The following is an 18314-nucleotide window of genomic DNA, read 5'->3' on the forward strand; positions in this document are numbered from 1 at the left end:
AAAAAAAAAAAAAAAAAAAAAAAAAAATTAGATATGGCTGCATGGAGCTAGTCTGGGTCTATTTTAGTTTAAAATGATTGATCTAAAAACTTCAGTGACATTATTCTGTAAGCATTACTGTAGAAAATTTAGAATTCTAGGCCTCACTGACCTTCTACATATTCTGAAATAATTTACCTGTTCATATCATCAAGATGTTCAGCAGCAAAATAAAAGCTTTTGATTTTAGGATGACAGGCTTTGAATGCACTGCAAAAGGAAACAAAGCACATTTATTACAATTGGGAAATAAGTTTGAACCAAATAATTCTGATGAGCACAATTACCTCAACATCTAACCCGAGTTCACATATATAATGCTTCTATCATGGTGACAGAAATCAGTAAAAAGTTCAATTTTCTGCCCACAAAACCGCTTTCTTATTACCTCAATGTGAAAGCATTAAATGAGCAACCTATAATTTAAAAGCTGGAAATTAAAAAAAAAAAAAAAAGCTATTGTTCCCTCTTCCCAAATAAAATCAACTTACTATTTTTTGCGGCATTCACTGGCTCTATCAATTTTAAATTCAGGCAAACTGATGAATCCTTCTGCTTTTTCATCCTAAAGTGGCAAGACTCTTGGTTAGGTTATTATATACAAAGGTGTGAAGGTAATGATACTCTATAACTATGGCTTAAATATCTGTACTAATAAATCTGTTCCTTTAATTCTTTAAATTTGACATTTTAGAGATAAGAATTCGATGCTTACCTGTTATATTCCATAAATTGAAGATATATTTTGAACACTTAGAATACTACTAATAAAAATATGCATAGAACTTCTAAAAAATGTTTTTCATATTAAAATGAGAATGGAAAATTCTTTAATTCTCAAAGTGGAATGTGTTTTATAACTTATTTTCTAGTACATATAAAATAAACGTAGTCCACTTTTGTAATTCACAATTTTCTATTATTTGTAATGTTCAGATGTAAAATTTAGGGATGTTTACTGATTCAATTTTCCTCCAACAAATCTCTTATCAAACTTGATTTTCTCTAATTATATAACAATGATCTTTTATTTAATTATTTTTAACTTTTAGGTTCAGGGGTATACATGAAGGTTTGTTATACAAGTAAATGTGTGTCACAGGGGTTTGTTGTACAGATTATTTCATCACCCAGGCACTAATCCTGGTACCCAATAGTTATTTTTTCTGCTCCTCTCCCTCATCTCATCCACCCCCCTCAAGTAGACCCCAGTGTCTGCTGTTCCTTTCTTTGTGTGCATTGAGTTCTCATCATTCAGTTCTCACATATAAGTGAGAACATGTGGTATTTGGTTTTCTGTTCCTACATTTATTTGCAAAGGATAATAGCCTGTAGCTCCATCCACGTTCCTGCAAAAGACATAATCTCATTCTTTTTATGGCTGCATAGTATTCCATGGTGTATATGTACCACATTTTCTTTATCCAATCTGTCATTGATATGCATTTAGGTTGATTCATGTCTGTACTATCATGAATAGTGCTGCAATGAACATTCACGTGCATATGTCTTTATGGTAGAAAGATGTATATTCTTCTGAGTATATACCCAGTAACGGGATTGCTGGGTGGAATGGTAGTTCTGCTTTTAGCTCTTTGAGGAATTGTCACAATGCTTTCCACAATGGCTGAACTAATTTATACTCCCACCAACAGTGTACAAGTATTCCTGTCTTCTCTGCAAGCTCGTCAGCATCTTATAACAATTATTTTGTGCATTCAAGAGTTTACAAATGAAATAGGTCAATTTGACTTTCAAATATCTGGCTTGGGGTACGTGCTATATATATAAAAGTCATTTTTCACCTGGAAAATGGAATAAAATCCATAAAATCCTCCTCTCTCTAACGCTGGATGGAAAAACAAGATAGAAGAATTATCTAAACTATTAAGTTAGATACGAGTTATCCCAACTAAGCTAAAACTATCTTTTGCTAAATGCTTTAATCATTGTATCCCTTCTCCTGCTCATGATCAAGCTCCTCTGAGTTTTACTATCTCTTTTATTTGATCTATGCTATATCCATAGCTCCTTATATATCAAGTTCAAATGAGATTATACTCCCATCCACTATTACAGAGAGAAAAAAAGAGATTCTCGATTCTTTTAGAGTGTATATTTGTATGAATGCTTTCACTGCTAAGCATCCATGCAAAACAAAAATCTGATGCTACTGACGGTGACTGAATGTGTGTGTTATGAAAAAGAGTAGTATTAAACTTTTTCAATATTTGAATATTTTTTATTCCAATCTTGGAGTAAGGACAATTTATTTTTTTATTTTATATATTTTTTGAGATGGAGTCTTGCTCTGTCGCCCAGGCTGGAGTGCGGTGGCGCTATCTTGGCTCACAGCAAGCTCTGCCTCCTGGGTTCACGCCATTCTCCTGTCTCAGCCTCCTGAGTAGCTGTGACTACAGGCACCCATGACAATGCCCAGCTAATTTTTTGTATTTTTAGCAGAGACGGGGTTTCACCGTGTTAGCCAGGATGGTCTCGATCTCCTGACCTCGTGATCCGCCTGCCTTAGCCTTCCAAAGTGAGGCTTACAGGTGTGAGCCACTGCACCCAGCCAAGACAATATTTTTAAATCCTTTTCCCAACTTTAATTTCTATGTTATGTTACCCTTGACAGTCATAATGTAAACATTTAAAATTTTGAACAATTTAAAATATTTTGAGGTAGTTATTATCTCCTCATAATGATGTGATGAGGGATTTTTACATTTCTCCTAAAATATTATCATACTAAAGGTATTTCTTGTAATGTATACTGTAGAATTCTTCACTCATCTCTCACAAGGCAAACAGTAACAATAACTTGCTGAATGAAACTTAGTTCAACAAAAAGGAGCCACAGTTTTTCACCACTTAAACTTTGAAAGATAGCATATAATCTAGTATATGGCAGATAAACCTGCAAGTGACCTTACAATAAAGAGAAACATAGAGATACTATATCTTGATAACACTTGATTGGCATATAAAAAGTATTTAATATATATCTATTAAACGAAATTGTAGGTAAAATTATGGTTTGTTTCCTATATTTAAAATAAGACACACTTAGTGAAGCACAGGATATTTTAGGTAATTGGGTGATTTGCCACAAAAATGTCAAAAGTACAGAAAACAACCAAATAGTTTTATATAGGTGATATAGACATTTACATTAAATAGAAAAATATTAATTCAAGATTTTATAAATAAAATGAGAGGTCCCTTTGAAAAATGTTACTAATAGCACACATATTTTTGGAGATAGGGTCTTGCTCTGAGTGCAGTGGTGCAATCATGGCTCACTGCAGCCTCAACCTCCCTGGCTTAAGCAATCCTCCTGCCTCAGCCTCTCGAGTAGCTGGGACTACAGACGTGCACCACCACGCTTGGCTAATTTTTAAATTTTTTGTAGAGACAGGGTCTCACTATGTTACCCAGGCTGGTTTCAAGCTCCTGAGCTCAAGTGATCTTCCCGCCTCAACCTCCCAAAGTGCTGTCATTACAGGTGTGAGCCACTGGGCCCGGCCTACCATATGTTTATTGAACACTTAGTATGTGCCAGGCATTGATTCATTTCATCCATATGGTAGTCCAGTGATAAGCATTATTATTACTCCCATTTTGCGGATGAAGAAACTATGGCACAGTAACTCAGGTGGTGTGATTTCTGAGTCTACTCTTAAACACAACATAACATTATATTATAACCTGTCTAAGGAACATAAAATTATCTAGATATTATGTGTTATAATCATAGGCATAATAATGTTGTTAAATTATATTTCAACAATATTCAAATGCAAATTGATGAATGTCTTAACATAATAGTATTGGACTATTCACCCAGCAAACTACATTAAACCATATACATTTTTTATAAAATAAGGTAATAGCAGAAATCATTGTTTTAAAAAACTAATAAAGTGAACTAATAGATGGCTATAGCAAAGGAATAAAAGCAAGTGCAGAATAAAGGGAATATCAACAAATGCTTTTGGCATATCTGTCAAGATATGTAATAAGTTTTGATATGACTACTCTGGATATAAATCTGTTGTACTAAAACCCCCCAGAAAATCATAAGAATAATTTAAATGTATTATATATATACCCCTCATTGGGCCAAATGAAATGAATACTTGCAGATTTTCAAAACTAGTCTAGTAGATCATTTTTAAAGAAAACGAAAATAAATTCAGGTGATATTAGTTTGCTTAAATTAGTAAAGGGCTTCCCCTTCCCCACTTCTAAAAAAAAGAAAAAAACAGAAAAAAAGTGTACAATTTTGAACAAAAGCAAGACATTTAAAAATTAATGTCAGATTTCCATATGTAATCCTTTTAGTTAAGCTACTGCTTGGATTAGCTTAGCATTTTTATTTAGATATACAGAATTTTACTACACTTTATCTGTGTTTCAGATATGTTGGTATATTAGCATAATTGAGACATCTATCTTTCTAGAACCCCAACATGCAATCATTTTAAGAGGGTGGGTTGAAAAATACCGAGAAGTCTACTGAATTGGCCTTAAGGTGATTATATGATTTTAAAATATAAGCCTCAAAATGGTTCTTTTGATTAAAGATAGAGAATGGACGAGAAAACAAAATGTGCTTTATCTTACCTCCTCATTAATGTACCAATAAAGGGATGCATCCTTTAGGACAAACCAATATTTCTTCCATTTCTGTGAAAAATAACTCTTTGCATCTTTCTTTTTCCAAAGCCAGCCTTCACAGTCACCACGACCAAGATCTTTGCAAGAAATTCGTCTTTTGCTCTTGCCTGCTATAGGACCTACAGGGTGGAAATGCTCTTTCAATTTTGTAAAAGATATGAAAGTAGAGGATTAATCTATAGATACCAAAAAGAAGTATGAGTACTTCGCAACCTTAAAAATTCTTTTTATATTGTATTAGACTAGAGAAATATAAAAATCTTTAATATTTTTCCCTCACATAAGTGACACACATCTTAATCAGAAATATGTAACACCAGTCTCAAAACTTATTGAGATCATTTGTTGTAAAAGGTACCTTGTATTATAATTGAATTGAAGAAGAAGCTGGCAGCTTTCACACTAGGGGGTTGTGCTCTTCTAAACCACACTGGGCTCAGGCAAGAAAGAGGGCATGGATGAAGTGTGCTGGGGATTATCAAAGAGCAAAATAAGCAGGTAAAGGTTTCATTTCCTTTTCTTACCTTTGTTTTTCTTCTTTGATTTGTGCTGCAGTGAGGACTGCTGAAATGTCTGAAATCAAAGATAAAAAGAATGTTAGCTGATACTCAGGGTGTGATCCAGAGGACCAGCATGCTATACAGAACTCTCAAGAGCCAAATGATGACTCTAAACCCTGTTAGAGGAAGTACTTTTTTCCTGCAAAGCCTCAAAACAAATTCGTATACATCATGTCACTTAACTGCCTAATCTTCTGTGAAGCAGGAAAGGATATTATATTTACCCGTATTTTGTAGGCAGAGAAATCAGGGCACAAAGCATTTGGTAAAACTAAAGGCTTTTATACACACACACTACTTTGTACCTTTTCAGGGATATATTGTGCTTTGTCAGGCAGTATCTCATTTGAGCCTCACAAAATCTAACAAAGTAAGCAAGAAAACATGATTATGCCTTGTTCACATGAAGTTCATTCTATTACATAAGCCACCACCACCTACTGATCTCCTACTTCCTTAGTCCCTAAATATTTCAGCACTTGGAACAGTATTTTCTTCTAATGCCTACTTCTGTCACTATTATTGGTGGCTAATCTTCATGTAGATGATGTCAGCACCCTGGTTCCTCAGTTATAATAACCTTTACTTTCCCACTCCTCAGGTACCCACCCTCATGATCATATGTTTGATATCTTAAGCACACTCCAGCCACTGTATGTAATACATATGGTTTACATAGTCTAATACCCTCATGTCATCATTTAAAAAAACACTTCATTGAGGCATCCAGTTCATTGACTTTACTACCCTCTTGTGCCTGTATTTCTTTCCTCTTTGTTTCCATGGGATACCATTATAATCGTTCCCTTGACCATGCTCTCTGCATCACACTTGCCGAGCTAAACATCCATCCCAGTTAAACCTACCTGTCTGTTCACTCCATGCTAAGTACCTGAACAGCTTGATATGTCTAGAGAAAAACCCATAACTATATTGATTGGTCTAACTTTCGATTAATGACTACACATCACTGGCTCCAGTTAGTCTACTAAGCCATATTATTCACCGGTATAATAAGATTAATTACATTCACATGATTAGCTAGCTAAAAGGGAACAGAGATAGCATGTGAGCTTTTAATTCACAGATATTCCTTCAAAATGAAAATCAGGTTATAGATTCTTCTTTTTCTTTACACAGATATATCTATAAGGGGCAACTGGATTTTGTTTATATAAAATTTGCTGGTCTTTTTTCACAATAAATTCATGTTTTGTGATACTTTATTATTTAGTATCATTGCTCATTAAACAACATTCTACTTATATAATAATTTTTGTTCTATATATGATTTATACAAGTCTAATGAACATAGTATTACCGATGAGTATCAGTGCTAAAGATAAGGGTCAGATAATTTGCTGACATACAAAGTTTTCCAGAAATAATCACCCAAGTGTTAAAGCAATATAAATATATATGTATGTGGTATATGTGTGTGTGTGTGTGTACACATATATCAAACTTTGTAGCACTCATGGTTATAGAAATTTACAAATTTTGAGAGAAAGCATAAAAGATAAAACCCATTATGTTATGTTGATTTTCTTGAATGCACTTTGCTTCAAAATAATAACTCAAATAATAACTCAGGCTAGTGTGCTTAAGTATAGCTAATTTACAGATAGTTATTTTCCCTAAATGGTTACACGATAAAATTACTGATTGAGTTTTTTTTCCTTTTGTATTTCCACAAGTAACCATTATAGTTTCACAGCTCATTATTTTGAAAAATGACAAAGATGGAGGTGGTTTGTTTTTAGAAAGCTACATAGATAACAGATAGCTTGAAAGAATTGGGTTATATAATGTACCTTCTATGCTTTTTGCATGCTATTCCTTAGAACCTGAATGTCTACTCTAAAAATCTACATGAAACATATTTTATACTCTCCAGGTTTTCTTTTTAACAAGATTATCTTTTCTTTTCCTATAAATATATTTCCATAAAGATCATGACTGCAGAGTATAATCAGTGCACTGGAAACCTGAAAAATCCTAGACATTAAATACAGATTTATCCATCATTCAAAGAAGCAAAGCCTTAGATGTCTTTTATAGATATTATAAATATTAAAATAAAGTTCTCTTAAGAGAGATTTTATTATTTTTCCAATTGGCTTGACATTTTCTAAAATGAAAAAGTTAATTGTATTATATGCTTTTGGAAGTAATGGGAAAATCTATTAAAACTATACAGTTAGGTCTCTGTGCAGAAAAGAGTTAATATAGCAGGCCTGAGGTTGCCGTCTTAGAAAGGCCTACTTGCAGTATTTGCCCTTGGTTAGCATCTAGGAACTTGGCTGGTAAACAGTTCCCTATACTGATAAGAAGCTTCCCTAAATGATAAGATTTTTTTGCCCACATGGGGCACAAAATACTTACCTGCCTTCTGGGAGTCTGGAATTTTGGTAGTTGCTAGGCAGAGGATGTCTACATGTCTAATTCAATATCTTTGGGTACTGAGTCTCTAACGGGCTTCCCTGGACAGAAACACTGCACACACGTGATTACATTTTAGCTGCTGGGAGGAAAGTATGCTCTGTGTGACCTATCATGGGAGGGAGAGAGCACAGGAAGCCTACACACAGATTTCTCTAGATTCCACAGGTGTCTTTTTTCCTTACTGATCTGTCTGTATGTTCCTGCTGTTTCACTGTAATAAATCCTAGTTGTAAGTTCAACTATATGTTGAGTCCTATGAGTTCTTCTAGCAAATCACTGAACATGTAGGCAGTCTTGGGGACGTCCAAAACAGCCTCACATTCAAAAAGATCCCTTACAAACTTATATTAGAAACTGTTCATTATTCATAAATAATGGACGTAAATAATCTCCAGAAAGGGTTTTCCTTATGTCATCAGCCACAGTGTTATTAAGCACCCCTGAGGTGCAAATTTATCATCCTGTATTGCCTTTTCTAGTAGAACTGATGGAATTATTCATTGTCAGTGACAGAAATTTAATTGGCACATTTTTTCCAGTTTTAAGATTATGCAAATTTAATAAGAGCAAGACATTAAAAACAGATATATGACCATAATTCATAACACAGCTGATCATATAAGGTGCTACAACAACTAACTGAAAAATGAAAGAGGCCTAGAATCTTTGCATTCATGATAAGTGTATTTCTCATGAGGTAAAAATTCATAATATATCTCATTCATGTATATTTCATATTAGCTTCAGATTACCCTTCTTCCAAGTTTATGCTCAAGTAAGTATATTCTTTAGAAGTTCTTTCACAGCAGTCTGTGAGTGGCAAACTCTCCTAGTTTTAATGTTTGAAAATCCTTCCTCTTGAATAATAGCTTGGCTGGGTATAGAAATCTGAGTTGAAAATAATTTCTCTCAGCAATTTGAATATATTACTTTATTTTCTTTTGGCATCTATTTTTTTTTCTCTTGAGCCATCTGTAGTTACACCATTATTTGCTTGTTTTAATTTGTCTTTAGTTTCTCTGTAGCTTTTAAAATATTTTTCTCTTTATCCCTAATATTCTGCAGTTTCACTATTATGTGTCTAGGTTACAATTTATCTAATTCAACTCTATTTGGCATTTTTTGTGTTGTATTGAAAGTGTTATTTAATTCTGAAAATCTCTTCAAATGTTCTTCTTTACTAGTCCCTTTTTTAAACTCTAGACATATGTTGGTACCTCTCAATTTATCTTCCATGTGTCCTTCTTATTTTGTATCCTTTCATATTTCTGCGATGCCTTTTAGGGGAATTCATTTTACTGTCTTCCAATTTCCTAATTCTTTCTCTGATTGTACCTAATCTAAAGTTTATCTTATCTATAGAGTGTTTATTTCATATATTTTACATTTCCAGGATATCTAGTTGGTAGTGGCTCTTTTGAATATGCACTGTTTTAACCTTCCTGTTTTTACTTAAAAATTTATTTTAAGGGCTTTTGTGACTTTCCTGTAATTCGCATTTAGTGAAGAAAATCACCTCATTGTTTAGTTCACTGCCTTTTTTAAAAAAGTATTAATTTTCTCTAGATGCTTTGGAATTTTAGCTTGGGTTGAAGGTTCCTCCTCGGGGGGTGTTTCTTTTTGCACTCATCCCTCTTGTCTAAGCGTTTTGCTGTCTCTGCCTCTATTCCTTGGGACACTAACCAGTCGTTTCAGTGGTGGCAATGGGTTGCAGTTCCATCCATGAAATCCAAGTGGGAGAGGCATGGCCTATGGTTCTGAGTATCTGTTTTTGTTACTTGTAGACACCTAGGAATTCAGTTTTATACAAGTAGCTGTATCTTTATTTATTTCTCAGTAACTATATCTTTATTTAACCTCCTTACTCATGAATGAGGAAGCTCTGCTTGCCTTCCCAGTTGGTTACACCTCGTGAATCAATTTTTAGATTCCTGACATAGCTGAGGTCCATTGGTTCTCTGATACTCATTAGAGAAGACTCTCAGGCATCTCTACCTTTTTCTGGATTCGGTGCCTAAGATATGTGGCTTTAGGTCCCAATTATCACTGAGCATTTTTGTTACTTCTGGTACCTGGAGATTAGATTTCATTTTTGACCATAACCCTATCTTTTATTTCACTTTATTGCTATGCGTTTAGGGTAGGGTGAGTGTGAGGGTGTGTATGTATGTGACTTTAAAGCACAAGCTTGTAATGCTTATTGATCACCAAAAATGGATTTCTCTTGTTAGCATTTTTGAAGTCCAATTCTCTAAAAAAAATCCTATTTTCATTATTTCTAAACCATCATTTATTAAAATCTTTCTAATGCCTTCACTAGCACTTTCTGTTTATTATAGTGTGCATCTGGGTGAAAGTTCTTTGAACTTTCTAAGAATGTTCTATAAATTCTGATCTTTAGCAACTTAAGAATTCATATTACTAGCCAGGACTTCTTGATTGAGCTAAAGCCTGCCTACTGAGTGGATTTAATATGTACAAAACTGAGCTCATGATGTCTATCACTTGTCAGCCAAATCTACTTCTCTCTTACTCTTCTATATCTTATTAAATAGTAATTACATTTTTTTCCTCCCTAGTGGCTCAGGTACAAAACCTTGGAGTCAAGTTTAACTCTTTTCCTTCTCTTATACCCCACAGCCAATCCATCAGCAAGTTTTACCAGCTTTGTTTTCACAATGAATGTATTTATAATATGACTTTTTCTCACTAGCTCTATTATTACCACCCTGGTCTTAGCCACCACAATCTCTCACCTGGATAACTGAAATACCCCCCACACAGTTCTCCCTGCTTCTGTTCTTACCCCCTCTAATATATATATACACACACACATATATATGTGTATATATATTATATGTATTTATATATTACATATATATGTATATTATATATACATATATAATATATATTATAATAAATATATATATATATTTGTCTTGAGACAAGGTCTTGTGTCACCTAGGCTGGAGTGCAGCGGCGTGATCTTGGCTCACTGCAACCTCTGCCTCCCAGGCTCAAGTGATCCTCCCACCTTGGCCTTCTGAGTAGCTGGGACTATAGGTGCACACCACCATGCCCAGCTAATTTTTGTATTTTTAGTAGAGATGGGGTTTCGCCATGTTGCCCAGGCTGGTCTCAAACTCCTGGGCTCAAGTAATCTGCTTGCCTCAGCCTCCCATAGTGCTGGGATTACAGGTGTGAGCCACTGAGCCCGGCCGCCTCTAATTTTTAGCACAAGAGCCAGAGTGATCTGGTTAAAATATGATTTAAATCATGCCATTCCTATATGAAAAACTCTTCAATGGTTTCTCATGTCACTCTGAATAAATCCCTATATCCTTTCAATGATTTGAAGGCCCTACATGATCTGGTTCCCTGTTATCTTTGCCTACTTCTCTCCCCTTGCTAATTTTGTTCCAGCTACCTTTGCTGTTCCTAGATTATGCCAAGTATAGTCCCATCTAAAGACTTTCACCCTTGTAGTTTCTTCTGTCTGAAATGTTTTTTGCCCAGATATTGTCGTGGCTCACTCCCTTAACTCCTTCAGGTCATTACACAAAGGCTTTCTTTCTAGTAAATTCTTCCCAAGCTTCCCTATCCAAAACTGTTATCCCAGTTGCCCTCAATACTTTCTGTTCTTTTTCCCAACTTTGTTTCCCCTCTGAGCATGTAGCATTATCTTAAATACTTACACTTCTTGTTTAACACCTGGACATCCTCCAAATATAAACTCCATTAAAAAAGGGCAATTCTGCCCGTTTTATGTATTGCTTTGTCCTCTGCCTAGAATAAGACTTAGTACAGTAGGCATTCAATAAATACTGGTTATGTGAATGGATGTTGAACAAACCATCAGCAAAGAATACAGGTTGTAATCTTAATTAGCTGATTGTTGTAACTTGAAGAAGTCTATGAATCCATGTATAATACATTATTGAAAATTCTGTTCTTTAATAGGCCATTCCTTTTGGTAGATAAGAAAAATTTCCTTTTATCCAATCTCGTTTCGTACTACTTGCACTGAGATTGTCTTAGTGCACTTAACAGTTTAAATTTAAATTCACAATATGCCTGGCAAAAGTACATTAAATCGGTGTCAAAAGATATTTATGCTAATAATTATATGAATTATGAATGAATGTGTTGAAATCATAATTCTTTCCATAAAAATAGAATGTGCTAAAATAAAAGGCCATTATGAAAGTATTTTTGATCTTCTTAACCATGGCGATGCACGCAACAGTATTCTGTTTGGCTATGAAAGATCCCTTTTTCAGACATTTGCCTGAAAAGACCATTTGTCTTTCATTCTGTCCACAGATGTTCTGTTCGAACTTCATTCCCCACTCTTTTGGATGGAGAAGTGTTAGGGGAGGGTAATTTGGGTCATTCTTATTCTCAAATTATCAGAAGGACTTATTTTAATTGTGAAAAACATCAGTTTCTGTGTTACATTTTGAAAGCTCAGCTACTATTAAATTCTTCTCAAGTTGCAAATTGACACACTTATGGAAAAATTTGCAATCAAAGTATTCTCTTGTTGCAATAATAGCAATTTCCTCTTACTGTAATTTTCTGCAAAGTTCCAAGATTTCTTCAGTGACTAGTCAAACCAATAGCTTCTTTCTTCTACATAAGAAAAGAAGGTGCTTAACAATTTGAAACACTTGGGATAGATGATAGCTGCTTCCACATATTTTTTTTAATAAACAAGTAAAACTCTTCGATATTTTAAATATTTTACAAAAAATGTTTTCTCTTAACTTTCTAATTATTGTATGTAGGAAGAAAAAAGTAAATATATGGAAGTGGGGTAAGATGACAGTAGAACTAAATATTAAGTCAAAAAATTTCCACTTATAAGAAATAACAGCATAGAACTTAAGTCTGCTGTTGTTGGCGGCCTTCCTCATTCTGGTGCATGAAAGAAAAACTTGGAGTCAATCAGGGTGAAGGATGTGGCACTGCGCACACCGTAGGTCTTTCATTAGAGTGGGATGAGGTAGCTCTGGATTCTGTCAGTCAGGTCGACCTGATTTTTTTTTAACTTTTATTTTAGGATTGGGGTACATGTATAACTGAAAATGGCTCCACACTTACTCGAAAATAAGCATGCTTTATAAATATAAACCAGTAAATTAGCAGTCAAATAAGAACAAAAAAACAGTAATTGGGAAGAATCTAGAGAAGGTCAATCAAACTACTTAGGTTGGGCAGAGTCAATGTTCCATCAAAAAGAATGTCATATGTATCAGATTCTAAAGGAAAGATGTGATTGACTCTTATGCAGGATCCCATAAGGTGAGTCTTCCTGTTCCTATACAGTGGTAAGGTAGGAAGAATGGAAGTGATTACTTGGAAAATATTCAGGAAGGCTAACACGAATCAACACCCTTGGGAAATAAGAACTGCCATCCTTAGCTCAAAATATTCATCATTTACTGAGGGCTTATTATGTGTCAGGCACAATATTAAGCATTTATAAGTGTTTATAAGTGATATAATTGATCCATTTAAATCCTTATAATACATCTGTAAAGTGGTTATCATTAACCCCATTTTAAGGAGAGGAAACTGAGACCCAGAATGCATAAATAAGTTGCTCAGGATCACACAGGTAGGGGTAGAGTCAAAATTAAAAGCCAGGTCTGTCAACCCCAAAACCTATACTCCTACTACATGCATTACTGCCTCCCAAGTAAGTATTATGTAGTCATAGTAACAATTAGAGAGAAAAAGTGCTTCTGGCACTAAGACATCCATTTATGAAAACCTCTCATGACAGGTGATGCAAGTACATTGCTATGTGAAAAGAAAGGATTCTCCAAAACAGAAAGATACCAGTGAGAAAAACACTTTTATATCAACGGAGATAATTCAAACCAATAACATCTCATCAATCTCTAATTTTCATGCTTTGTCAATTTTATTTTAATTAGCAAGTTATATTGCTCTGTGGGTACACAAGTTTCTCGGCAACAACTTACAATAATATCTGCATGAAAGGAAGGCTCATGTTAACATCTTAATTTTGCAAGTGAGACAGAAATTAAGGTACAATAATATTATAAGGCCCAGCCTAAGTAGACAGAGATGGGACTGCAATCACATTTCAATACAAGCCTATTAACAGAACTCAGTTCAATTAGAAAACCCTGTGCCAATACTGATGAGAAAATCATGGATCCAGCCTGCCTTTTGACTAATTCTTTACTCTCTTGAGCTGATTCATTGTGTTATGCCATTTTCCACCCAATACACTCCTCAATACTACGCAAGGCTTTGAAATTACTTGGCTCACTTTCTGAAGGAATGGTTTTTACCTACTACATTAGTTCTATGAAGGCAAAAACCATTTGTTTAGGTCACCACTCTATACTCAGCTCCTAGCACAGGATGTGACATACAATTATCTGTTGAAGGCATGAATTGAATAGTTACTCACCACTTATGTGTGGGACACTGAGGTATGGGCTATGAGTCATGGCTTCTCACATGCAACCTGTCAGCACATCCTGTCCAGTTACCTTCAAAACATATCCAGAGTCCAACCCCTTTTCACCACTTCCACTTCAACACCCAGGGTTAAGTCACTCTCATCTCTCACTTGAATTGATCAGATCCTATCTTGTCTCCCTGCTTTCACACTTACCCTTGACCCCTTCAGTCTATTTTCAATAAATCAGTTGGAGTGATACACTTAGAATGCTTATTTTACAGCAAGAAAGGAACACACATTACCAATGCAGCAACATCGTGGTAGGAATCAGGAGACCTGACTTCTAGTTCATATTTCAGTCTATATTCCAGCTCTATGACTTTGATCAAGCTACTGAACTACTCTTGACCTCTATTTCCTCAACTGCAAAATCAGGGATTTGGACCACATGTTGTTAGTATGCCTCATAGAACAATAACTTTCCATGATCATAATTTAAAAATGAATGGAAAACCAGTTAATGATCACCAATGGAGACCTAATTATTGATGTTTTAGGAAATATTATATGTATACCTGTAATCAGTGTCAGTCTTAACACTGAATGCTAGATTATTCATTGAAAATCACTTAGTTTATGTTTGAATTCCACCATGTATGGAAATAACTTATCACCAGCCATATTAGATACAGCTATTTTGGGGTGCCTGATTGATGTGTACAATTAACATAGATTTGCACTTGAGACAGAGGCAGAAACTTCTAACAGGTGAAAAGCAGAACTAGGGCAGCTCCTACTGCTGACACTTCTGTTTGACAGAAACTGTTGAAATCTAGGTGTCAGAGAAATAAGAGTAGGCTTGCCTGTCTTTTGTGACAAAGAAATGTTTATAACCAGAAAAAATGGAGAGGACCAGACTTGCTACCTGCAGGCTAATGAATGACAAGGAAATAAACTATATGTAAAATAAATAGACAAATAAATAATATAGAAAGAATCACCTCTAATAGAGATGCATGAAACCCAAGAATCTCAAATGAAGTCACAATTACGGTATGATTGATGATTCTGTCAGCAATGATGTGACTGAATCATATTTACTGAAAAACTTTTCTGGTTGTGGACTTAATGGTTTTGTTTGTAAAAGAATCTGAAAAACAGTTTTTTCTGATTACTTTAACTTTATTTTTAGGTTGATTTCTCTGATACAACATACATATTTTCTCATTATGAAAGTCTGTGTCAGTATAATTTATTCCAAGAATGCTAGCTTTTATCTAAATATCTTTATCATATTAATACTACATTTGTCAAAGTCTTTTTTTAAATTTTATTTTTTTTATTATACTTTAAGTTCTAGGGTACATGTGCATAACGTGCAGGTTTGTTACATATGTATATTTGTGCCATGTTGGTGTGCTGCACCCATCAACTCGTCAGCACCCATCAATTCATCATTTATATCAGGTATAACTCCCCAGTGCAATCCCTCCCCTCTCCCTGCTCCCCATGATAGGCCCCAGTGTGTGATGTTCCCCTTCCCGAGTCCAAGTGAACTCATTGTTCAGTTCCCACCTATGAGTGAGAACATGCGGTGTTTGGTTTTCTCTTCTTGTGATAGTTTGCTAAGAATGATGGTTTCCAGCTGCATCCATGTCCCTACAAAGGACGCAAACTCATCCTTTTTTATGGCTGCATAGTATTCCATGGTGTATATGTGCCACATTTTCTTAATCCAGTCTGTCACTGATGGACATTTGGGTTGATTCCAAGTCTTTGCTATTGTGAATAGTGCCGCAATAAACATACGTGTGCATGTGTCTTTGTAGTAGAATAATTTATAATCCTTTGGGTATATACCCAGTAGTGGGATGGCTGGGTCATATGGTACATCTAGTTCTAGATCCTTGAGGAATTGCCATACTGTTTTCCATAATGGTTGAACTAGTTTACAATCCCACCAACAGTGTAAAAGTGTTCCTATCTCTCCACATCCTCTCCAACACCTGTTGTTTCCTGATTTTTTAATGATTGCCATTCTAATTGGTGTGAGATGGTATCTCATTGTGGTTTTGATTTGCATTTCTCTGATGGCCAGTGATGATGAGCATTTTTTCATGTGTCTGTTGGCTGTATGAATGTCTTCTTTTGAGAAATGTCTGTTCATATCCTTTGCCCACTTTTTGATGGGGTTGTTTGTTTTTTTCTTGTATATTTGTTTGAGTTCTTTGTAGATTCTGGATATTAGCCCTTTGTCAGATGAGTAGATTGCAAAAATTTTCTCCCATTCTGTAGGTTGCCTGTTCACTCAAAGTCTTATTCTGAGATTTTTGTGCTTATATACTAGACAAGCTCTCCAACACAACTACTTCAAATGTTTCCACATCTCGTAGTTTTAATAGTTTTCTTGATTTAGAGACTTTTTTCATAACAAATATTTTTCAAAGAGTACTGTATAAAAATAGAAGTTTAAAAAGTTTTCAAAAGTCACTATATGCAATTTATTTTATAATAAAATAATTGAGATATATAATTCAGACTGTTCCTTTTAATACTGAACTATATAGTAAAACATGATTTTAAGACTAAAAAAAGGAAAATTGGTTTTATCTAACAGAAAGGGAAAAAGAACTTGATGGGGAGATATTTTAACTTCTGTGCTTGCAGCAGGAATCAAATCATCATTATGCTGTCAATTTAGATGGCATTTTTCATAGTCCTCTCTGCAGTGCTACACTTGTCTTATAAATGAGAAAACCGAGTAGGAGAAAGAAAGTAACTTATGCAATCTCAGATATAAAAAAAATAAATTTCTGGAGGGCTTGATGTTTGCTGCCACTTCCTCAGAACTGGTTACCTCAAATGCACCTAGATTACATTTTGCTTGTTCTCAGCCCACTGGTGAGGGCATTTTGGTAGTACTGTTGTTGGAGGAAAGGTATACTATTTGTGCACTATCATAGTGCCAGACACTGAATCAGATCTTTACATATACTGTCACCACACAGAGCCAAAGCTTTTACCCAATTATAAAAATATATATGATGGAAGGTACAAAGAAATAGAAAATAGAATATCAAAAAACATTCTATAGCAAATGAAGAAGTGTATTTCATATGGCTGTTTCTTGTAATAACCATACGATAAAAATTGAGGACATTATTTTAAAATGCGACTAAGTGAAGAAGATTCAATATTTGGCTAAGATGTATTTCTCAATATATGCTTTGGTAAATTAAACAAGTAGGCTGTGGAGATGATACTCTCATAGAGGTAGGCTGCACTCTTGAATCCACTCTAGATTTGTGATAATTTATGATTTTAATTTTACCACTGAACCTCATACATACAATCAGTAGAGAAATTTTCAAAGCAGGTTTTACACAGTAAACACTGATAATGGCCACAGAGAAGGAAACCTCAGTTTGGTAGTTTCCTATTGCATCAATTTAGCTAAGCTGGAAGGAACTATGTGTTTTAGAATTCTTTTGTCTATATGGTTCTAGTTTAGGGCTGGCCACTACATAAATTTGTGTCAGTTTTGGAGAATACAAGTAAAGCAGCAGCCCTTATGCTCTGAAGGTCAGGGCAAGGTGTCAGTCACTGCTGCAGCTGATACACATTGTTTTACTTTTCTGTTGGCTTGCCTTACTGGTGTGAGTCAATAGCCAGGTCTACAATTCCTTCAGCTCCAATCGGATCTCCTCCTTAAGCACCTGAGTATTGGACCATGAACCCGTGAATCTCCATAGAGAAGGGTACCAGCTTCTTGTTGAAGTTGGAGGAAATGCTCTGGTTTGTGCTCATGGGTTCTCGTTTGTCTTCTTCTTCCTCACTTCATGTCTAGATTTTCTTCCCAACCACTGGCTCTGCTGAGGCATCTTTGCCAGCTCCTTAACTGAATAAGATCTAGTCCTTTATTCCATGCCACTTAGAGATTCTAGTTCCCTGACTGAACTTCAACGGATATACTCATTAATGCCCAAAAGAAATGCATTCTATTTTAGTCCTAGAAGGCTTCCTGATTTGCTCATCAGGAGATAAATTCCCTTACATGCAGATTAACCAATTTTCTTTCTATATGAAGTTAAGAATAGTTAACTATGTGCTCAGCACAGTGGAAAGAATTTTATATACAATGTATGATT

The 18314-nt window shown here is 34.9% G+C and overlaps 1 protein-coding gene across 4 annotated transcripts in view; it reads right to left on the minus strand.

The window, feature by feature from the left end:
* The window catches only part of CNKSR2 (connector enhancer of kinase suppressor of Ras 2), a 292795-nt gene that overhangs the window by 62238 nt on the left and 212243 nt on the right, over nt 1-18314 (minus strand). For all 4 annotated transcript variants that reach the window (XM_011963747.1, XM_011963746.1, XM_011963749.1 and 1 more), the window contains 4 exons: nt 5244-5292; nt 4666-4838; nt 531-604; nt 178-249 (listed from right to left, as the gene is read on the minus strand). In XM_011963747.1, coding sequence (XP_011819137.1) covers nt 178-249; nt 531-604; nt 4666-4838; nt 5244-5292 — 368 coding nt within the window. The remainder of the gene's footprint in view (nt 1-177; nt 250-530; nt 605-4665; nt 4839-5243; nt 5293-18314) is intronic.

This window comes from Colobus angolensis, unplaced genomic scaffold (assembly GCF_000951035.1).
Source record: "Colobus angolensis palliatus isolate OR3802 unplaced genomic scaffold, Cang.pa_1.0 Scaffold622, whole genome shotgun sequence".
Taxonomy (NCBI): domain Eukaryota; kingdom Metazoa; phylum Chordata; class Mammalia; order Primates; family Cercopithecidae; genus Colobus; species Colobus angolensis.